The sequence below is a fragment of the Aythya ferina genome (genome assembly GCF_964211825.1).
Source record: "Aythya ferina genome assembly, chromosome: 9".
Classification (NCBI taxonomy): Eukaryota; Metazoa; Chordata; class Aves; order Anseriformes; family Anatidae; genus Aythya; species Aythya ferina.
Window position 1 is genome coordinate 19,524,856 of NC_140305.1, and position 23,100 is coordinate 19,547,955.

The following is a 23,100-nucleotide window of genomic DNA, read 5'->3' on the forward strand; positions in this document are numbered from 1 at the left end:
AAGAAAGTAAGGCCTAATAAAATATTTTAAAGTATCTACATTCTACGGGTTTTTTAATAACTGCTGAGTTCTTAATAAAAATACTCAGTAGTATTAGTTCTTCAGTGTAGACTGAAAGTCATTTTTAATGGGAAATTTAACTGTGCTAGCCCTAAGTTTTTCGGGCCCTTTCTGCAGCCCATCCTGGTGTTTTTACAACCAGGCGTTTATGTGGCCAGGCAAACTGCTGTCATGTAGGAAGGTCTCCAGTCACTGTCACGGGGCTGCCACAATTGCAAAACCAAGCAATATCCTCAGTCCTTTCCAACCCTCAGTCCTTTCTGTCCAGCATGAGGGGGGCAAAACTTGCAATTTTTACGGTGGGTCAACAGCAAAGCTGCGTTTATATAATTTCGCTTGGATATTGGCAAGTGCGGTGTTATTTTTACAGATAATGTTGCCCCAGCTGATGCTACCATGGGAAGAGCTAATGTAATTTAGTCTCTTGGAGATTATCTTTACAGATATTCTAGACATTTCTAGACAATTTACAATGTTCTAGACAAGTAAAGGGGTCGAGTTTTTCAAGCACCAACTCCATTTGTTCATATATAATCACTATGGAAACGAATTCTAGAAGTGACTCATGTAAAACCCATTACAGTTGGTACAAATTATTGCTTACAACTTACTTTATTTGCCTACATTAGAAATATCGATGAACATATTATCGCAGAACCTGGTAAGTGTATTGAAACCTTTTTTTTTCCGTTAAAACAGTACGGAAGCAATGGGCAGGATCCCTGATTCCATCGAACCAGTTAGCAGAGGGATATTTTCCTCGCTGCCTTCCTTTGGGTTGTGCTGACCTCCAACTCTTGACAAGTTTTTCAGGGGCATGGCTATGTGGGGAATGGCTGCGGGTCGCTGTGCCGCATTTCGAGCAGTGCCCTGTGGACCCATCCAGCTCAATCCCCACAAATACTCACCAAAGAAGCCTTCATCCCATTTAAAAAATATATATATATAATCCATTTTTAACCCCCCGGGATGGATTTATCCCCTCAGAGCCCGGCAGAGGAGGCCCCGCCGCCCTGCCTCACGTTACCTCAGCGCCACCATTTTGCCTTCCTCACCTCCCGGCCCTTCCCGCCGCAGCTCCCGCTCCCCCCGGCGCTGCCCCCATCCTGCGGCGAGGCCCCCACCCAACCTCACCCCATCCCCACCACCACCACCCCTCAGCGGGCAAAAAGGGAGAATTTGGGGCTCTCTTGGCACAACGGTGTGGGCGGGGGGCGCTTCTGTGTGTGGGGAGCAAGAAGAGAGCCCAAGGAAGCCCCCCACCCCCGCATCACGCCCATTTCCATGCAGATTTACAAAAAAAAAAAAAAAAAAGACACGTTTTTTATCATGGCTATTATGGTTTTTATTTAAAAATAACACCGCAGTGGTGAGGAACCGCACCGGCCCCGCTCGCCGCCACTCAGCCCGGCTCCGCGCCCCCCCCCACTTTTCGGCGCTGCAGCAGGGGCAGGGATGGGAAACCCCGTGCGAAGGGGGGGGGGGAGGCGGAGCGGGAGGAAGGAGTGCGGCGCCGTCACCCCACCACTGCTGCAATATCCTGCCGCGCTCTGAGGAGAGGGGGAGAAAAAGTAGTCCCTGCCTCCGCCGGCTTCGCGGCCCCGCGGGGCTCAAGGACCCCCTCGGAGCAGCTCAGGCAGCGCGTTCAGGGGGATCTCTAGCGAAGGGGCCTCAGTTTGGGGGGGATTCGTGGGGTTTTGGCTGCGGCGTGAGGCGTATATCCATGCGCAGAGCGAGGCGCAACGAGTCCGGCCGCGGGGCGGGTATATAAAGCGGCCGCCGCGGAAGCTTTGCCTTTTCAGTTGAGGACAGCGCTCGTGATCGGAACATGTCAGGCGGCTCCGCGGACTATAGCAGGTATGGCGCGGCGGGCAGAGGCCCCGAGCCTTTTTTTTCCCCTGTCAGGAAGCTCCATAGCCTGAGCGGAGGCGCGGGGGGGAAGAAACGCAGGGGATCGTTGAGGGGGGCGCTCCAACGAGCGCTCTGCGGCGAGACGGCGCCCGGTGCCCTGCCCCCACAGCTTCTAGACGCTTCCATCCCGCCTCCCCCTGACTTCACGAGGGATCTAGTTCTTTCCCTCAGGGTTCGAGCTCTCGCTGTAGATTTCCTTAGCAACCACGCATCCCGAAAAAGGGCTATTTTTATTTTCTTTAACCTAACCGCGCTGCCTTATAATCACAACAGAGGAGCGCTTTGTTACGCTTTTTCCTCCTTTTTTATTAATAAACGCCACCCCTCCCGTGATTCTGCCATCGGCTCGCCCCAAACCCTGAGGGCCCTGCGGCGGGCGAGACCATTTTTTTCCCTCAGAGGAGGAGGGAAGACGAAAGGGAAGGGGGGGGGGGTGCGGCCCTCTGGGCGCTCGCCCGGCGCCTTCCTCCGCCCGCTTTGCGCAACCCCAGGGGTGGAGCTCTCGCGAGACTTGGTGACGCGGGAGGAGGGGGGGGGGAAGAACCGCAGCGCCCCCCCGCTCCCGCCCGGCGCTGCGGCGCCGCCATTTCCCCGCGCGGCTGCCTCGGGAGGGGGGCGCTGCAAAGGGGGCGGGTGGGGGCCTGGCTTCGCTGCACCCCTCCCCACACCAGCCTGAAATGCGGCGGGGTGCGAGGGCTCGGATCGTCCCGGATTGTCTCGTATCACGTTACGGGCTGCGGGGAGGTGGGCTGCGGATCGCGGGCGGTGGGGAGAGCAGCAGGCTTAGGCCGTTGGCAGAGCATCAGAGCACCTGCTGGAATGATCTGTCACGGGGTCCGGCGTGTGGATGCAGCTCTTGGCAGCCCAGGGGGTGAGCTCCCTTCTCTTCTGCATGTTGTGCTAACCAACCGCTTGTTCTCTTCCCTGGCAGAGACCATGGCGGCCCCGAGGGAATGGAGCCCGATGGTGTCATTGAGGTGAGCACATGACCTCGTGGAAGGACTTGAGTGCTGATGCGGAGGGATGGTGCATGCAATAACATATTTTTTTCTTCATTGCAGAGCAATTGGAATGAGATTGTTGACAATTTTGATGATATGAATTTAAAAGAATCCCTTCTAAGGGGCATTTATGCTTATGGTTTTGAAAAGCCTTCAGCTATACAGCAGAGAGCTATTATTCCATGCATCAAAGGTATGCAAACAGTTCATGTGCTATTACTAATATCAGAAAACAAGGGAAATATTAAAAAAAAAAAAAATATGCTAATAGTTTTTTATATTGATGCCTGTTGTTAATCTTTATTGAACAAGTGAGATGATGGTACACCATCTTTCGGGGCTGACCTGAAATGGAGAGAACTTTTTAATGCTGATCACTTATTTCAAAAGGAATACAATAAAACAAAATATGAATGGCCTATGTGGGATCAGTAAATGTGTATCCTACTTTTTTTAGGGTATGATGTGATTGCTCAAGCTCAGTCAGGTACTGGCAAGACAGCCACATTTGCTATTTCCATCCTGCAGCAGTTGGAGATTGATCTCAAGGAGACCCAAGCACTAGTATTGGCCCCTACCAGAGAACTGGCTCAACAGGTATTGATAGTGTAGCTAAAAAACAAAAGCTACTTGTGTGTTGCATAGGTTTCAGGTTTCACAACTGTGAGATGATAAACCGACTTCTTAAGGGGCTGTAACCAATATCCATTCAGAACCCTCTTTATGTTGAGTAATGGGGAAATGAAACTGGCTTCTGTCCCATAAGTTCTCTGCCTGCTTAAAAAGTCAAATTGCGCTGCATATGGAGGGTGTGCTGGGGCAGAGTTGAAGGAACCAGCTCCTATGCTGCGTGTAGTTCTGAGGGAGCATCTCAAAAAAAAAAAAAAAAAAAAACACCAAAAACACCTTACTCAAGTACAGTGTTCTGAGTGGAAACCAAGACTTTGGAAGCTATTTGAACTTGCGTGCAGTTGTGCAACGTGGAAACTGCAGTGCGCATGTAGTCACTTTTTTGTTCTTGTAATCCGTGATGTCTTTTCAACTTAATGTTACATTGCATGCTTACTTCACCCTCAAGGCTTAGTGTTCTATTTTAGTAAGTGGAAGTGCCTGAACAAAGCTTGTAGGATACTTTATTTTTAGCACTAATATAAATCAGTAATGCTGGCTTTTATCCTCTGACTGATGGTACAGTCAGTCTTTCACTCTGAAGACATTTGTGAGATGAGACTTAAAAGCCTGGCATATAGCAGCACGCTTCTACACTCCGTAGGAGCTTCCTGCAAGTCATTTACATGCATGTATTCACAGTACAAAGTCCGAGTTTGCTTTGCAGGCCTTCCATGCATCTACTGAGCTAGGAAGAGAGTTGCTTGTTAACTAACTAGTAAGGGTGACCTGAAGACCAATTTAAATATTTAACAAGCAGTTGGGCAAAATCAGTAGCAAGTCTTCTGTAGTCATTAGCGATGTGTAATCCTTGTCTAGCCCATAGTCCGTAAGCAACAGTGATAAAGGACTGATGGTAGCAGTAGCTGTTGCTAATGGATGGCTTTTATCTCCTAGATTCAAAAGGTAATTCTGGCCCTTGGAGACTATATGGGAGCAACATGCCATGCTTGTATTGGTGGCACAAATGTTCGCAATGAAATGCAGAAGCTTCAGGCTGAAGCTCCACACATTGTGGTTGGAACTCCAGGGCGTGTGTTTGATATGTTAAACAGACGCTACCTTTGTAAGTATGAGTTGAACTTTGCTTTTGATGAGAAATCATTAGTGTAAATTTCACCTCTGGAAACAGATGGTATGGGACTACTCAGTCCCAAGGGAGAGTAACATTAGCAAAAGTACTTAATGTATTCTTGAAACTTCATGCAATGTTCTACTTTTTTTCTTAGCACCTAAATGGATCAAAATGTTTGTTCTGGATGAAGCTGATGAAATGTTGAGCCGAGGATTTAAGGATCAAATTTACGAGATTTTCCAGAAATTGAGCACAAACATCCAGGTAAAAAAAAAAAAGGCATGATTGAAATGGTGGCTTCAGACTTGGTCACAAGTAACTGACAACTGAGTTTCTGTCCTTGTCTAAATTAAAGCTGTTGTATGCTGTCCTGTCTGCCTTGGCTTTGCAGAAGGTCAGGACCTGTGTTTTAAGATAATGGTGATGATAGTCACTGATTTAAAGGTTGATTTCAATGTTCTAAGGGTGATGAACCTGAAACTAATATCTGTTGTACATGCTGACATGGAGTAAATGTTCTCTAGGTTGTGCTGCTGTCGGCTACGATGCCAATGGATGTGTTGGAAGTGACCAAAAAGTTCATGAGAGATCCCATTCGTATTCTGGTGAAGAAGGAAGAACTGACACTGGAGGGTATCAAGCAATTCTACATTAATGTTGAAAGAGAGGTTGGTATGAGTTGTGCTTCTGGTTAGGAGAGTTGATTTTTTTTTCCTACCTTCTTGTTAAAGCACTGTGCTAAAATTGCAGAAACTGAGGCTCAGCTTTGGTTTCTGCAATAATGCTAGTAGAGTACATGCAAGAAGAAGAAAAACGATGCACTGGATCGAAAACGACTAGGGTGGACCTCTTTCTTAATGTCCAGTGTCCTGTGTCCGAAGATCTGGTGCAACAGTTCATGCAGAAACTTTACCACAAGTATTCCTCCAGTTTCTCTGGTTATGTTAATTATAAATGCATGTTAGGGCATGCCCTAATTTGACCATGACCTCAGTTTTTATTCCTGTTATTTTTGTTCTGTTCAGGAGTGGAAGCTGGATACTCTCTGTGATCTGTATGAGACCCTGACCATTACACAGGCTGTTATCTTCCTGAATACAAGGAGAAAAGTGGACTGGCTTACAGAGAAAATGCATGCCAGAGACTTCACTGTCTCAGCTCTGGTAAGAATTGATACTTACACATAACTTCTGCAATGATGTGTACATACAACGATCCCTAATGAGCTATGCTTAAGTTAAAGCAGGAAAAGTTATGATATAGCTGTGTGGTGCTGTATTATCGTTCCCCCTGCTAAAAGAAAAATGTTTCCTTCTATCCCTACCTGCTTCGTTCCCACAGCAGGTAGGGACGCTGGGTTTCATACATCCTTTTGGTCTGAGAGGATAGTCCAGTCTGGAATACTGAAACCGTAATAACTAGAACTGTAATAATTCCAACTCTTTTTAACTCTACAGCATGGTGACATGGACCAGAAGGAGCGGGATGTTATCATGAGAGAGTTTAGATCAGGATCAAGCCGTGTCTTGATCACTACTGACTTGCTGGTGAGTATCATCTCATAGTGAACATGCCCTTGTTTTAATCTGGTGCCAAAAGCTTCGTAACTTGGTGAAGGTTCTTGTAGCCTGAACTATTTGGAGCCTTTTGGAAGAGTAAAGACTATGCTCCACTATGGACTACACAGTTGTAGTTCATCACTAACAAATTAGTCAACAAAATCAGGAGATACGAAAAATGCAATCAAAGGTCTGTGACGATCATTAAAGCTTCCATATTGCTTTCCAGGCTCGTGGCATTGATGTGCAGCAAGTTTCTTTGGTTATAAATTATGACCTGCCGACCAATCGTGAAAACTACATTCACAGGTTAGTTCACTCTGCCCTCTAGTCAGTATATTACACCGAGTGCCGTGTTCTCTACAGAAATCAGCACAGAGCCTCACCTATTTCACTGTTAGTCAATTTTGTTGATGGGAGCGTTATCCATCCATGTATACAGTAACTGCTAACAACAAAAACTAGCAGAAAGTAAACTCTTTGGCTTAACAAAAAGCCCTGACTTGCATAAATATGGTCCTGAAATGAGGGAGGAGCAGAACTTTCAGACAATTAAAAAAAAAAAAAAGCAGTGGGAAAACTTAGATGGTTAAAGTGTTCAGCAGTGGCTAAACCATGCATTGCTGAGATCTAGGGAAACTGCCAGCTGCTGAACTACATTTTTCTCTAGGTTGCAGAGTGTGATGACAGAAGCTATTATTGGAAGTTATTACTGGCATAGCATCTTGAAAGCAGGGTTGTTAGCTGGCTCTGTAGGTCCCAGCTAATCTTCAGGTGCTGCTGCTCAGTCACTGGCCCTTAATGCTTTCAAACTAGCAGTACAAAACTGTCTTCATTCCTTGAAGTCTGTGTTCGTGTTGTATGTGCCTTGTTTGCTCTTGGTGGCTCCTTTCACAGTGGCATTCTTTCCTCTGTGGTGTGTGTCTTCTGGTAGCAACTGCGTTTTTTTTCCCTAGGTTTAGTTAACTGCCTTTAGTGACTGTCCCTAAATTAAGTAAACTGTGCTTTGTTACTTGATGTAAAAAAATACAGGAGTCGATAGCAGCAGTTGATGACACAAGATGGTGCTCAGAAACGGCGTTGACGTAATTTAGGACGTGGATTCGTAAGCGGCACAGTTTGAATAAAGAGCGAGTCGGTATTTATATATTTCTTTTGTCATGATTATTTGCTAAGTTTTGTGAGCCATTTTTGTGTGTTTAGCTCGTAATGACTAGGTGCTGCATTGTGCAGTTGCAGGAAGGTAGAACTGAACTGATGGTGGGTGTAACTAAATTGTAATCGATAGTGTTTGACAGCCTTTTGTGTTTCCAAACAGTGAGCTTGTTTGTACAAAAATACTAAGTTTTCCCACTGGAAACAGTTTTACAGAATTTTAATTGAGAAATCATGTGCTGTTCCATGCTACTGGATGCAATTGGATTAATGCAGGAACAGCCTGATCTTTTTGGAAGATGTTACCTTTATATGCCATGTGCTTGGGATTGGATGCATGTGGTATGGGGTTTTAATCCTCACGGAGGGGAGGGAGACAGATAGGGCTTCATACCACAGTACCAACCATTAAATAAAGATCTTATTTTGCAGCCAAAAGAGTAACCTTTTCTGCTCTGCTACTCTCCATAGGATGGACACTTCTTCTGTACTGTTGGCACTAACTGCTAGTTTTTCTTAACCAGATGTGACAATGGTTAGCAGCTAGTCGTGTACACGGCGTAACTGGCCGCTGGCAGATAAAAGATCAGCAGTTAATGAGTGGATCACTTAAAGTATTTAAAAAGTGAATTGAGTAGTTAACTTGTGTGTAAATGTGTTCTCTGTTCTGTGCAGAATTGGCCGAGGTGGTCGCTTTGGCAGGAAAGGCGTGGCTATAAATTTTGTCACTGAAGAGGACAAGAGGATTCTGCGAGACATTGAGACATTCTACAATACTACAGTGGAGGAGATGCCCATGAATGTGGCTGATCTCATTTAATCCCTGGGGAGGAGATGGTTTGAATGCAGTGCTCGCTGTTGCTGAATAGGCGATTCACAACGTGCATTGTGCTTCTTTCTTTGGGGATATATTGAATCTTGTCTCAATGCTCATAACGGATCAGAAATACAGATTTTTGATAAGCGAAGCGACTTTTTGTCGTGAGCTCTTGTGGGGAAAGCCACTGGCTTTATCCACTTTAGGGTTAGACTGTTGGGGTTGGGTGGAAAGTCATGGGGTCTGTAAATTTTTTCTTTATTAGAAATTTATTTCCTAGTTCCATAGAAGTGGTTGTATTAGATGTTCTTTATCATTTAATAATTTACTTATGGACTAAAAGATATAAGTGCTGTATAAAATCAGCCAATTATGTTAAACTAGCCTACCTTCCTTTATTGTATGTACTTATACTTCAGATTGAATTGGAAAGGCCTTTCAAAATCTAAACTTTTATAAGAGCATTAAAATGCATTTGTTTGATATGTATTTATTCAATAAAGTATTTAATTAGTGGTAAGTGTGATCTGGACCCTGTTGCTAAGCCCCAGCAAGCAAGCAATCATACTATTGTCTTAGTTAGGGTTAAACCCAGTAAAATTTGCCATATTGCACATGTCTTAATGAAGTTTGAATGTTCAATAAAATACTTCTATATTCACTTAAATTGTAAATGGTTCTTGGGGGAGGGGGGGGTGTTGCTTACTAAGGGAGTGAATGTATGTCAGTGCTTGGGGCCTGGATTTCCTCTTAAATGGGAGGGCTTCAGCTCTTGTAGTTGCAAGGAACCTGGGATTTCTGTACAGTAACCTAAGTGCTGAGCATAAAGGGCTTTGACAAAGTACCACTACACCCCAGCATGCCTACCACTGACCTACCCTTTCACTAGGAAGTGACTAAACCTGTCATTTATGAACTTACATGAAAACAAAAGTATTCCAGCATGAGCATTTTCATCTGCTGAGCAGTGATTTTATTGCAAAAACTATACAAAAAGGGTACATGGGGCCCTGCTACCAGAAGTACAGCCACCCCTGAAACAGCTCCAAGCTGCTGCCAGCTCCTGCTGGAGGAGTTAGGTGTTCTGTGTCAGCTGCTGCATCACGAGGGCACAGAGACTCATCAACTGCAAGTATTCATCAGCACCATCTGCCAGGCATTTGTCCACTTCCTGCAGATGGAAAGAAGTTAAAACCCTTTAAAAATGGTGCTGCTGGAGCCAGCTGTCTCATACCACAGGAGTGAGACAGCTCACCACATCACAAAAGTTTGCAGCTGTTTAATCAGCACCAGCCTCTCCAGCACTCATACACCCATCTTAATTTTCCCTCCCCATTTGTATCAAAAAAACAAACCTGCTTGAGCATCATTAGAATAATATGGCAAATCATTTAGTTTGACTAGATCTCAGTTCCTTCTCAGGAAGTTTCTCAGAACAGAAATTGAGAAATTTATAACAGGAAATAGAATGAAAAACCAGAGTAAAGTACAGAGAGAAAGAAAATAAATTAACTAATGGAGACTGGAAAAGATAAATTATTAAAGGGAACTCAAGCTACAGACTTACTGCAAGCTTCTCAACTATGATAGATTTTTGCTTGTCACTGAAATCGTCGCTCTCCACAACAATATCATGAAGTTGGTTTACAAGCTGACCGACAGCATACCCTTCATTTATGAGGTTCTGTGGCAGGGTAGAAGAAAAGGGAAGGAATTCAGCAGCAGAAACACCACAACGAGGAAAAACAATCTGAAAAATTCTGTCTAAACTGAAAGACCGTCCTGGAACCTTTTATGGAACTCTGAGTGTTAGAGGGCAAGTCGGTGGTTTCCATAGAGTCCAGCCTGACAGTGACCCAAAGCAAGCACCTAGGGAAGACCAGGAGAACACGGCAGACATACAGCAGTAAGTTTGCCTCAATATTCTCCCAGCTTCTGACAATTTATGTCTGAGGGATTTTGTTGGCTAGAGACATTTTAAGCAGTTAGCCACCTCCAGTGAACCTGCCCAATCTCACTCTAAAATTAGGAAAGCTTAGCATCCACAGAATCACGTGGCGCAGCTTCACAGCCTTCACATTTTAAAGTGCAGCCAACTGTGATTTATCTTCTTCATCTGGTAGTGACTAGTTACAGACATACAGAGCACTGCAAGGCCAAACTTTTATAATAAAAATAAAAACCGTGGCAAATTAAAAATAGCTGGGGTTTGTTCATTTTCTTAATCAGTAGTGCCCAGTAACAGTAAATATTGGGGAGAGTATTCCATGAAGCCATTTAAGTAGACAGAAATTTATGAAAATAAAAAAATGCAATCTAGTGCACAAGATACACCCATGCCCTTTTACAGTTTCATGCAGACCCTTCTCATCTAACACGGTCTCTGTGTAACTAAGAAGGTGACTAGTCCTGAGACCAGAAGATGCAATTTTAATGTTCTGTGCTAAGTGTCTCACTAGTAATTCTCAGCTTATTTCAGTGTAACATCTCCACATGACAGCAGTATAGCTCAGGAGAAAATCAGTCACACTGGTAGCAAATCTTACTTGTAGCTTTCATAACTCTCCCTCAGAAGGGAAAGATCAGCAGCATACCGACTGACTGGCAAAAGACAGGCTTAGTGAAAGGGGCCTCCCAACTGACCTGAGGCCACGTGTTCCTCAGCTGCAACGCAGTAACAAACAATCCACAGGGCAGTGACCTAGAAAAACTCTCAGGCTGAAGCACTAAGGGGACTGTACCTTTGCCACTGTTTCCAGTCTCTCGAATGAACCGCTCTGGCAGGCAGACAGCAGTCCATCCATTGTTTCTTTAGGGATGATCTGTAACAAATTACATTGCTTACTTTCAACTTTGTATACTTAAAAGTCAGTCACAACTGAAGTCAAATCAGTATTTCATTCCTCAAAGCGGGGACCAGACCACCTTTTTTTTTTTTTTTTTAATACAACTGAGAGCTAGTCTTTAATATCTGTCTTACATTGGTGATATTAAAGAGCTATATCATAACGGTGAATTGTAGAAGTCACATTCACAAATCAAAATTCACTATCACTTATTTGGGACACTAACTGGAGGACTTAATTTAAATAGGCAATGCTTTCTGTGCCATGCTGTGCCTAAGCAAAACAGCAAATTAATTTTCTCTGCAGTGATAAAACCAGGGACATAATTTAAAAAAAAGGCACCCAATGCAACAAGATCAGTCAATAGATCAGAAGAAAAAAAAGTTGACAGATGCCATTGTTTAGCTCAGAGCAGGGAAGTACTGCTGAAATTCTCACCCCTCTACTCATCATCGTTCCTGTCAGTTGAATGTCTGTGGACAGTTTGATTTCAAAGCTTCTTTATGAAACATGGACTGTAGCAATTGCCTCTATTTCCACTCCATTCAAGTGAAAACCTTTCAACACTTACAATTGGCTGTAACGGTAACACCTTCAAGGGAAGAATGTCCTTCCCTAAAGCCCATTTACTTGTCCAGTTCCTCAGCTCCATCAGTCTTTAAAAACCTGTGAGACTGTGTTAGTACCCTACTAGCAATGGTAACAAGCATAAAACCATTTATTTGTAATCAAACCTTGACCAAAGGCAGATAAAGGTAGCAACTATACTTAGTACACAAACTTTTCAGACTTGTTGCAGGAGAGGCTGTAAAGCATTACTTACCCCAGCAATTTCAGTGACTATGTTCTCTGTGATCTCCTTCCCTCCCATTAAGCGAGTGGCACTTTGAAGAAAAGTAATGGCTTTTCTCAAGTCCCCTTCTGACACTTTAACAAGGTAAGAGACTGCCTAAAAGAGAATGTGAGAAAATGCAATGTGTATACTGGATTTTAACTACCAGTGAAAGCACAACTTTCTCAGCAAACTGATTTTAGAACATCAGGTAATGCCTGAAGCAGATGGTCAGAGACAGACACAATGCCCAAGTTACAATGCAAGCTTTCTGCTAATATAAATGCTACCTCAGGTCTAATGCAAACCGCAGCTCTCAGGACTAGGATTTCACGTTACAAATGTGTCACCGAACAGTTCTCAAGTTACTTGGTCTCATAGCTGAAATGAGACTTGGGACAGCAGTGCACAACTGTGCTATGATCCACACCATTTTACCCACACTTGTATTTGTATTGTAACTGTGGTAACTTGTATTACCCACATAGCTTTTAAGTTACTCTCTGATGAGTGAGGCAGTGGATTCAGATGGGGGCAAAGTTATATTCAGTGGAGTAAATTACACCAAGTTCTATCTCAGCCTCTTTTTATATGCTGAAGTACAAGTTCTGAACTTTCTTTTGTACTTGAACAATACAAAGGAATAAAAATTCTCTAATAGCATACCTATTTTGTCATTATACGTCTACCAGCCTTAAAACCTCACGGTGATAACCAAATCTTGGGTCAGCTGGAAATGTAATCCAGGAAGAATGAGCACTGGATACATTATGAATTATATAAAGTTGCAAGTGCTGCAATATACATGCTGGCAATTTCAGAACAAAATACTGATTTAATGCAAATATACTGAGTTCAGAACAAAAAGCCCTACAGTTATTCTCTAATTTGCTCCAGTAGATATTTCTCTGATTTTAGGAAGACTTTTACAATTTCATCCTCACCTGTGTAAGGAGAATATTATCCAAACGATTTTATATACTGTATATAGAGCAATTGAAAAGTCTGGAAAAGTATGCTGACTTAGTCCCTTTCACTGCAATGCAATTATACACCGGATTAAGCAATAAAATTACTTGGCAGCCACTCAGGTACCTCACTACTGATTTTCACATTTTCCTTCTCAGAAACGTCTAATAGCCTCTGCTGCTGGATTTTGTCTGACAAAGGTTTGAAGCGGAATTTGGAGCATCGAGACGTTAAAGGTTCAATTATTCTGAAAGAAAGAAAAATAAGTGCTTGCCAAATGATTACACAGCCACATTCATACAGATGAAGTTATTGCAATAGGCAAGGGTAACATAACCTTAAGACTGCAACACTAAAAACCAAAAGTTGAAACCTAAACAAAATAAAAAGAAGTACTGAACAGGAAGAGCAACAAGTCCGAAAAAAGTAACAGGTTCCTCACATACCTGCTGATGTAGTTACAAATAAGGCAGAAACGTGTTGTTTTAGATTCTTTTTCCATTGTGCGTCTTAAGGCTGCCTGGGCTGCTGAAGTCATAGAGTCTGCTTCATCCAGGATTACAATCTTAAAAGGAGGACAAGCCTTGCCACTGAAAGACAAGGAGACGTGCATTCTTTAGATCAAGTTAAAAATATCACTGCAAATGGTGAGTCACATGTTACTCAATATTTTTACATAACAAATAGAACAAATTCAAACATTCAAATATTTATGATCATTTTTAGTTAAAGGACTAGTATTTGTAAAGGGTAAGGAAAGCAAACTGAGTTCCCATAGAAAGACTGGTACTTGAACACTGCAGAATTCCTCTAAAATATGTACTCATGCTCTAAGTTTCTTCTAATAACTAACACAGCACTTCTTTTTTTTCAGGCTTCCTGGTTACCTGAACTTCAAAGAATATTACAACAGCCTAATTTCAGGACACAAGACTATCTCTTGCCATGTAGTCCTGGCATGCAGTTTCTTCTTGATACTTTCCTCAATCCATTTTTTACCACACACGACTTTCCCTTTACAGGGCTTCTCACCTAATACCAGACTCTTCAGCATCTTATAAAGTAGCACCCATCTTGCACAAGATGCTGCAAACTGAGCAATCTTAGCTGCAACCTGGTCTAGTGAGAAGTGTCATTGTGCAAAGCAGAGGATTGGAACAAGATTATCTTTAAGGTCCCTTCCAACGCAAGCTGTTCAATGATTCTACGGAACTAGAGGTACAAGAGAAGTAACTTCCACCACAACTTACCCAAAGAAAATTTTCTGTGGTTGTCAGACAACCTTTGCAAAGACAACGTATCAGTAATTCCAGAAGGCTCAGTTTGTTTGCCTGTGTAACATTAACAGCACTAGTAAAAGTTACTCAAACTCTCAATATGAAACAACATGAACTCAAAGCCTAGCCAAAGCACTGCATTTGTTACAAACTTCAGACCAGTGCTGACCCATCTTTTGTATTAGAATTGTTATTATTTAGGTTAATTTTATAATCACATACTTTGTCCTAAGCAAGAAAGTCCATCCAACAGATCCAGCCTGGATTCAGCACTTACTCTGAACGACTTCCAGATGCTGTTAGCTGAGCAAAAGCCTTCACTTTTTCCCGGATCACTTGTATTCCACGCTCATCGGAGGCATTTAACTCGAGGACTCTTTGTCGGAATAATTCAGGACTGCAAAATTGTTATTACAACATATTAACTGTTAATGCTTGTAATGGTATGTTATAAAGTATATAGGCCAGAGGGCCTTTCTGAACTGCAGGTATTATTTTTGCTAGCATTACTGAAAAACATGCTTTGTTGAAATACAGTTGAGATAATTAAATGTTAGGTATGAATTTCCACTAGCTATTTCTACAATTGACTCCCACACTGAAGAAAACAACAAAGCATAAAATTACACCTGTTACAAGGAAAAAGTAGGAAGCTGGGTTTGTAAGCTCAGAGCACTATATTATGTGCCCTTCTGCTTATAAGCTGTTAGCAATGTAGAGAAAACAGATAAATCCCCAGATGTGGTAACTGGCAGTGGTCTGCCACTGCAATACTACCAGAATGTAAACATCTAAAAAATATAATAGAGGTAGTAGTTAGCAGCACCTCTGATTTAAAAATAAAAATTAAATACAGGGGAATTTAAATTCCTAGAATTCAGATGGGCACAGAACATGGAGTTGTCTAGAAGTTATCCTCTCCAAAAAACTACATGAGACAAATATTAAAGACAAGGGAGGGAAAAGGTACCAGAGTCAACATTAGATGAGATCACACCATCAAACCACCTTCTCATCCATTTTTTGCTTATTGCCTACTCTGAAAGCACTATTCAAAACCATGCAGATGTTAGAATTCAGTTGGTTAGTGTACACAGAGTTCATAAAAACTATAACATACTGAATTTCAGTCTGATATTACTCAGTGGTGCATAACAGAAAAAATATGACACAGACATTTTGTGAAGTGCCTCAAGATCTGTGTTTAGCTAACAACTTACTGAATATACAATCAAAATTTGAATTCCTTTACAAAGTTCAGTAAGGCACACGCAAGCCATTTCTTTTCATGCTCTTTTCTGCTAGGAACACAGTTGAAGAGACACAGGGTTACATGGCTGCTAGCCTCAAGGAAGTGTTGTTGCTAACAGCAATCAGGGATTTATGAGGGTCAAACAAGAAATATATTTCATTTTAGAACTGAACTAGAACATGAAGCTATTCCTGAACAAGAATTTAAAAGTATGAGAAAGTTTCCAGAAGTTACGTAAGAACAGGCAACAACCACAGGCACACGATTAGAAGACACTTGATAGTTGCTTATACCAAAGAACTTCAATTCCAGCTTACCCATAGAGTTCTCTGGCAGCTGCTAAAATAGTGGAAGTCTTTCCAGTTCCAGGTGGGCCATAGAACAACAGATTGGGAAGCTGGAACAGCAAGGCAGCATTAAAAAAAAACAAACACAAAACAGGAAAACCTACTGAAAATCTGAGCACCTGATAGAAACTATACACTCCTCCTGCAAAACAATATCAAATTCTAGGTCACTGCCCGCGGTGCTCTAAAGGAGGATAAACAGTTGCTGTTTATAAGACTGCACAAACAAGCTGTTATTTGGTGGCACCATCACACCTTCTATCAAAATAGACACTTTGAAGTCATATTTTATTTTGATATATTGCCTCCAGGTCAAGTCCAAGATTACTAAAGCCTACAGAACTCACTGTTATAGATATGACTGCAGTGACATGCAAATTTATCCAAGGATGCCCTTCAGACAGTCTGCATGCTACCAGCAGTGCAGCTGCAATGAAACGTGTCATAGGTTAACTACCTCATACCTTCTCAGCTCTGCCTTTGCAAGCCATTCAGAGCATTCTCTGCTGCCTTAACTCCACTGCAATAAGTACAAGGTAGTTTGTGAATGTCAGCACAATATTGCAGTGAGCACAACGCAGACATATCCTGAGAGTAATCAGAGAGATGCTTGCAAAACCTGACAGGAATGCATAGCACTGGCAAATAGTTTTCTACATCCACCCAGGAATTTTTCAAAGGAGGAAACCAGTGGCATTTCTCAAAGAGATTAGGTTAACTGGTCTCTTGAATATTTTCATTAATAACCTTAGCATGAAAACCAGGAATGCATTATCAAAACATACCAACACGGGTAGATGAAAGAAGCACAGCAAAGACTGTAGTAAGAATTATAGAATAACAGTTAAAAGCACAAAGCATAAAAGCTCACAATTTGAGAGACAGTTAAATAAAAGTATCTGCTAGATGTCTGGAATTCTTCAGCTGGAAATAAAATAAAAGCTGCCTTGGTTTTGTCTGTCAGTCAGGGAAGTGTTCCTGTGTTCCTGACCACTGTAACACAGCAGTCGTAAGAAGTTCACTTTCAATACAAATGCACAATTATTAATACTAACAAGGGGCTAGCAAGACTCCACCTAGAAAGCCACATACAGTTCAGGTCATCCTCAGTCAAGGATGATGAATCTAAATTGGGAAAGGTGACCAGAAGAATGGAGGGCTTATTTATAACAAATTACTTTTAAAAAAGTTAGCTCAGCAAAACAAGAGCTGAGAGGGAGCATCACTGATCTCCATAAATATATCAGTGCAACAACAGGGACAGAGAACTAAGTTGGCATAAAACCAAATTTCTGCAAATTAGTCACGACTAAAATTTGGATGAAAACAAGAAGCATAAGAGTAATAACTTTCTATACTAGTATTCCATGTAGTCCCTCTTATCACTTATCCAGTTGCATTTTAGAACAGCTGCCTTTGACAGTAGATGTTCCAGTCCTACATTCTTAGAACAAGAATCCATGAGTCCCCTCCAAACAACAGTAAAAAGACAAGCATCTCTGTCTGATTTATTTTCATCCCCTAATAAGTGTTCTACTTTTTAATAGTCAACTAAAGTTAGATTAAAGAATTTTATGCTCGATATAGCAAGCAATGCAGACAGAATTGGAACAGCAAAACCAAAGATATCTAAAGAGCAGCAAGAACTGCAGGAGCACATGATCCACAGTCAGAAAATAAAAGAGACAGGCCTTTTTGGCAACAGTATTCCATTTTAGCAACTAAGATAAGACACAGAACAGATGCAACTGTGTAGGCACTGGAAAAGTATGAGCAGTAGAATTTCAGTATTTTATAGTAAATAAAACCATTACAAGTTTTGCCCTCTATCTGCTGATCGTTTGTTAGTTGGTTCCGTGGTTAATAAGTAAACAGTATTCAACATTAACACATGTTTTTTTCCAAGTTTAATTAGACACCACAATATTATTGCCTCCCTGTGTCTTTTTAGGGATTTCTGTGAAGAAATGTTTACTAAGTGACAGCTGATAATTCACCAACTATGTTAGGTTAGCATACTGTAAGAGTAGATGTTTTGTGGAGCCGTGTGTTTGCAGCACTCCTAATTTCATGCCTCTGTGCTAAATCACAAAACATGCGTTAGCAGGTAAGAAGCTTTAATAAGAATCTATGCTTCCTAATTTCATTAAATCCATACTTTATTACTGTTTCAACCCCTTTTATGCTCACTTCTCGCTGAAGTTATCACCAGTATTTACACTGCTTTTTCAACAAGCACAGCCTAATCCTTCATGTAACTGAGGTAGTATTTTTAACAGACGGTAACCTGATCTGTTACCCCCAGCAAGCTTGAAAAAATGGATAAGCAGGATACCTGCAGGCATCACCATATTTATGGCAGTTACTACATACAGCATAAACGCCAAGTCCTTTTCTAGAAATTTCAGTACAAGTGAGGATATAAATTGGAATCGTAATCCCACCCCTAACTCTCTTCTCTGTAAGATATAATCAAGTAACTGAAAGTTAAAGAATACTGTAACGTGTCAGTTTCTTTGCAAAAAGCAACATTAAATCAACAGTCCTGGCAGGCAGAAATCAATTTCTCCATTTCAAAATCACCTGGACTCTGGTCTTTCCAATTTATAAGAGAGATACGTCATGGTTTTTAGAAGACGTGCCCTATTTAGAAGCTCCCAAACCAAGGCTCACAAATACTTACAAGACACTTAGTATAGAACTGCCTCTCCAGTTCCAACAATAAAGTTTAAACAATGCTGTAAGTTTGTGTCATGTGTTTTGTCACAGCTGTTTCTTTGATCTCAACAGATCTCCGAAGTCAGTGAGAACTCCTGAAACAAGTGTCAGGCACTTCATTCCTTAAATTAAACTTTTGCTTTTGACATAATGAGTTCTTTCAAGAACTAACAAAAATATCTACATTTTAAAAGCATCAAATATTTTGAACTACTTGCATGACTTTTTTCTCAAATGACTTGCAGAGTTTGGGTAGCCATGGTGAAATACAAAGCCTGTAAGCACCTTACAGACAAGTTATAATTTGTCTTTTTCAACTCAGGAGGCAAAAAGTCAGCACAAGGTTCATCATCTGAGAAACACGGCTGATCCAGAAGCTGCATGGTTTTAAATAGCTGCTGCTCAAAATAGAACTTGACAACCCATCACCTAAGTGATGGTACAAGACAGATAGGTCCAGACAGAATAGGTGGGAGTACCTCAGCTCTCTCTAGCTGTCAATAGTTCCTTACTAATTACCAGACCTACAGATACTAAAACACAGAAGTGTTGCTGCTGAAACCTGTATTTCTAACACTACAACATGATGTGACAAGGTCACGTTACAACAACATTCCTGAAGTAAATTAAATCTGGAGGCATGAACTAAACAAATCATAAAAGTCTTCCCCTGTTTTGTCATAACAGCTCACTTTAGCTCCCTACACTCCAACACAAAGCACTTAAGTCTTTGCACATTCTGATTAAATGAACATTTTCGGATCAAACAGTCTCAAACTAGTCAAACCAGAATTGCAGAGCAAATTGTCTCAAGGTAAAACTTTTGAATAGCAGAGGCTACAAGTGCATATTGTGCATCAGAGTTCAATGCAAGCAAAAGGCTTCCTCCATAGAACTCTGAAAACTCAGGAACGTCTGGAGTACTAGCTGAATAACAGTGTCTAGAAAACAAAGGCTCCTCCAGACTCGAAATTATTACCAGGATGTTTTCCAATTAAGCTTTTGCAGAAAAATTCCAAACTGCAATGTAAAGCTGACAACTTTACAGTGAGACCTGGAGACTGGGAACATCCGAAACACGACACTGCTCCCAACACAATACCAGGAAGTCCCTTGGCTAGTCTGGAAGCGTTATCACTGCCCCACCAGCGAAGGGCAGGCAGTTTTCCTCAGCACTGGCTGGTTTCTATGCCATAGCAGCCGTTATCACCGCACTCACATCGGCGCCTTCCAAGGACTTTTTCAGCACAGCGACCACTTCATCCTGGAAGGCGACTTCATCCACGTTCTTGGGGCGACTGAATACAGAGACACGAAACGCAGTTCGTTATGGAACAGAAAGAAAAGTTGGAATAGAGGGAAAAAAAAAGCACACAAAACAGCCATTTCCCTTTCCGATGACACTGATACCAAAGAATTACAGCTGGGGCCAAAATCCCTGACAGGAAACCCGCCCGGTGCCTCTGCCCTGCCTCCTCTCAGGAAGCCGTTTGTCTCTGCCGACCGTGAACAGCGGCCAGAGCTCATTTTTAGAATCCCAACCGTGTTTCAGGGCAATATTTTGCCACTTTTCGACCCAAAAGCCTTCTCCTGAGGAGAGAGAGCCCTTGAGGCGTCACCCCGGGTCCCCCCCGGCCCTTACTATTTCTCCCTTACTATTTCTCCACCCAGGGCACGGGCCGGGGCTTCTTGCCCTCGCCGCTGCTCCCCGCCGCGCCCCTGTCCCTGGCGGCCGGGGGCTTGGTGCTGATGGCGGAGGGGCCCTTCAGGAAGGCCTGCATGGCCGCGGCTGCGCTCGGCTCTTTTCGGCTCTTTTCGGCTCCGTTCGGCTCCGCTCGGCCCCGTTCGGTTCCGCTCGGCCCCGTTCGGCCCGGCCGCTGCCGAGCCGAGCCGGTGACGTCACCGCCGCCCCGCCAGTCCCTCTCGGCCGCTTTCCCGCCAAGCCGCCCGTTCCTCCCGCCCACGGCCAATCACAGAGCCCGCGCCGCAGAGCGGGCCCTGACGTCACGCCTCGCGACCAGGCACCGCCCGCCGGCAGCGCCGCGCCTGCTCCGCTGAGGGAAGGGCCGAGCGCCATCTTGGCAACTCCGGGCGCCATCTTGGTACCTCCCCTCAGGGCGGCCCCGGGGAGGGGCGGCCCTCCCGATTGCAGCTTCCTCAACAGAAATAAAGGAACAAAGCACAAATAAACGTGGTGCGCCGCAAGTTGGCGGAGGAGGGCTTCTCCTGTCGCGATGTGAGAGCTGGTGCCTGGCCCCGGGGGGCTGAGGGGCGGCCTGAGCGGGGTCTCTGGAAGCGAGCCCAGGGCTGTGCCACAGCCCTGTTCCAGCCGCCCTCAGTGCTTGTACGGCCTGCACTGCTCCAACCTTCCCCGTCTGCTGTGGCCATGAGAGCAGCTCCCCCAGGTGTACGGATGCGGGGGTTGTATGTGCAAAAGTTACCAGTTAAGCCAAAAGGAATCTTTTTTGTTTTCCCGTTATTATGAATAATTTGCATTACAGGGAAAAAAAAAAAAAAAAAAACGATTAAAAAATGATGAATGTGATTGATGCCTTCTCTCTAAAGGACTCCAAAGCATCCCAGCAGATGTGGCAGTCACGATGCACACCCACATTTCATCTTGTCCTCCCACTACCTACCTGTTCTATGTGTAAAAATTAAAGCAGTTGTGCTCCCTGCAGCTGCATATTGAGTGAGGCGTGCTGCTTCACTGATTCCCCTTGGCTGCTCCTGAGCACGAGGCACGGCCAGAGTGGCCTGGGCAGCCGCAGCAGGCATCGGTCCAGAACAGAACCTGTGCAAGGGCAGAGTGGGCTGGAAGTGGTCTCTATGGCAACAGATGAACAGGCTTTGGAAAAGGGGATGCAGGAAAGAATTGAAGCTGGAAATAAATCATTCTGCTGGCAAGACAAGCCTGTAATCCTTGTTTGGGCAATTTAAATAAGCTGTTTCCTTTCATCTAGAATTCTATCATTGAAACATGTCTTGGCAGCAAGAGATGCCCATACACACAACTCCCAAAGTTGGCCTGATCCTGACAAAAATGCAATGCTGTTTTTTCCGACTCTGATTATATTTGATACTTCCAAGCAATGATGACTTGGAAATGGTAAGGATGTATAAGCAGCTAGAATTGATTAGTTTTCTTTCTGAAACTGTATAAAGCATTGTTATGTTTTTGAGGTTTAATTCCATTTTGTGGTTATTCTGTCCTCTCCTTAATGGGGCCACTTCAGATGTCTCTAGCACCTGAGGATTTTATCAACTATGTCTGAACCTCAGGTTCAGTTCCGCAAAGGAAGTTGCTGTCTGCTATATTAACATAACTTAATAACTTTTTATTTCATTACCTTAGCAAAAGCAAAAAAAAAAAAAAAAAAAAAAAAAAATCCAGAAGGAAATAAGTGATCCCAAGCTATTCTCTCACTTTCTCTCACTTCTCCCTCCCTGTATAGATACAAGGACTGAATATCACACTTGCTGAATTCTGCATTCATTTACACTCTAAAGGTGCAATAGATGAATCTCAAATGATTATGATGTCCTCTCATTTGCTTGTCTCCAGGCTTTCCCATGGTATAGATTTTTACTTGTGAGACTCATCTGTACCCCTCAAATGCAGCCCACTGAAACTGTCCACAGTCTAGCTAAACTGTCTTAAGACTAGTTTAGCTTTAAAATGCTAATCACTTGGTGCATAGTGAATTTGTTCTTTAAAGCACTCTAACATAATTGACTGTGTATCTATAAAAACGCCAGACAGCTAGTAAAAAGCTTTAAAAAATATTTGGTTTTGTTTGTTTGTTTTTCCTCTTGAAGTGTGACAGAAACATGTTCGGGGGATTTTACTTTTTTATCAGACTTCAAGCAGGAGAGATGAGCAGTAGGGGGGAGTCAATTTGAAGCAGCTTTGACATATATCATTTATAATGTTATTTATAAAATGTATTAAAAAATATCTAAGACAATTTTAATTCATAAAGGCATAAAACCCAGGATGTGTTGGTATTTAGAAACTGTAATACCCCAGTGTCAGATGTCTCAATAGCAATACTGATTGCAAGCAACTTTCTTCATTCTCATCCTAGCCAGGTCCTCCAGCCACATTTGAGCCAAATACCTCAGGTCTAGTTTCACCACTGGTTCAAGTAGATTTGTCAGCTCAGTGAGATGATCCGATGCGTTGCACTACTACTACAGCAAACAGGAGGTAGGAGTAGGAACATAACGTGGGTAAGGAGGTGAAGAATATGCATTTGGGTTGCAAGGAAGTTTTCTGGCAACTTGGACGGATCTAAATGGGAAGCCTGATCCCATTCCTTCCTAGTCCTCTTTTGCTGACATTTGTAGGTGTATAACCATGGAATGGAGGTTCACAAGCTCATTGGCTGAAAAACTATGTAAGGGGCTGGGGAGATAAGCAGGGAAGAATAACTGATGAGGGGGAGGACTTCTGTCTTTATAAATTACTCTGCCTGGTGCCCTGGAGGCCTGTTGATGCATCCATCAGTGTAGAGCTGAAGCCAGTTAACACTGAAGCTTTCTGGGAAATAAGCCTGGGTTTTTATCTTATGAAACTGAAAGTGGACAAGTGCCTTCCTTAAAATAAACT

General features: G+C 42.8%; 2 protein-coding genes and 1 long non-coding RNA gene across 3 annotated transcripts in view; 1 reads left to right on the top strand and 2 right to left on the bottom strand.

The window, feature by feature from the left end:
• LOC311441193 overlaps positions 1-1,133 on the bottom strand; it is a 15,201-nt gene extending 14,068 nt beyond the window's left edge. The window contains exon 1 of the long non-coding RNA XR_014695841.1: positions 1,088-1,133. This is a non-coding gene — a long non-coding RNA (uncharacterized lncRNA). The remainder of the gene's footprint in view (positions 1-1,087) is intronic.
• A 416-nt stretch (positions 1,134-1,549) lies between these two features.
• Positions 1,550-8,908, top strand: EIF4A2 (eukaryotic translation initiation factor 4A2). The gene is made up of 11 exons (XM_084528958.1): positions 1,550-1,917; positions 2,903-2,948; positions 3,033-3,165; positions 3,430-3,569; positions 4,539-4,707; positions 4,871-4,980; positions 5,241-5,384; positions 5,742-5,879; positions 6,174-6,263; positions 6,505-6,584; positions 8,106-8,908. Exons 1-11 carry the CDS (start codon positions 1,889-1,891, stop codon positions 8,248-8,250), a joined length of 1,224 nt encoding a protein of 407 aa, XP_084385084.1. The 5' UTR covers positions 1,550-1,888; the 3' UTR covers positions 8,251-8,908.
• Positions 8,909-9,191: 283 nt separating this feature from the next.
• RFC4 (replication factor C subunit 4) lies at positions 9,192-20,440 on the bottom strand. Its single transcript, XM_084528981.1, has 10 exons — positions 20,145-20,440; positions 19,708-19,786; positions 15,741-15,820; positions 14,449-14,568; positions 13,341-13,484; positions 13,021-13,141; positions 11,917-12,042; positions 10,989-11,069; positions 9,815-9,931; positions 9,192-9,418 (listed from the first exon to the last, which is right to left on the bottom strand). Exons 1-10 carry the CDS (start codon positions 20,267-20,269, stop codon positions 9,323-9,325), a joined length of 1,089 nt encoding a protein of 362 aa, XP_084385107.1. The 5' UTR covers positions 20,270-20,440; the 3' UTR covers positions 9,192-9,322.
• Between the last annotated feature and the right edge of the window lie 2,660 nt (positions 20,441-23,100).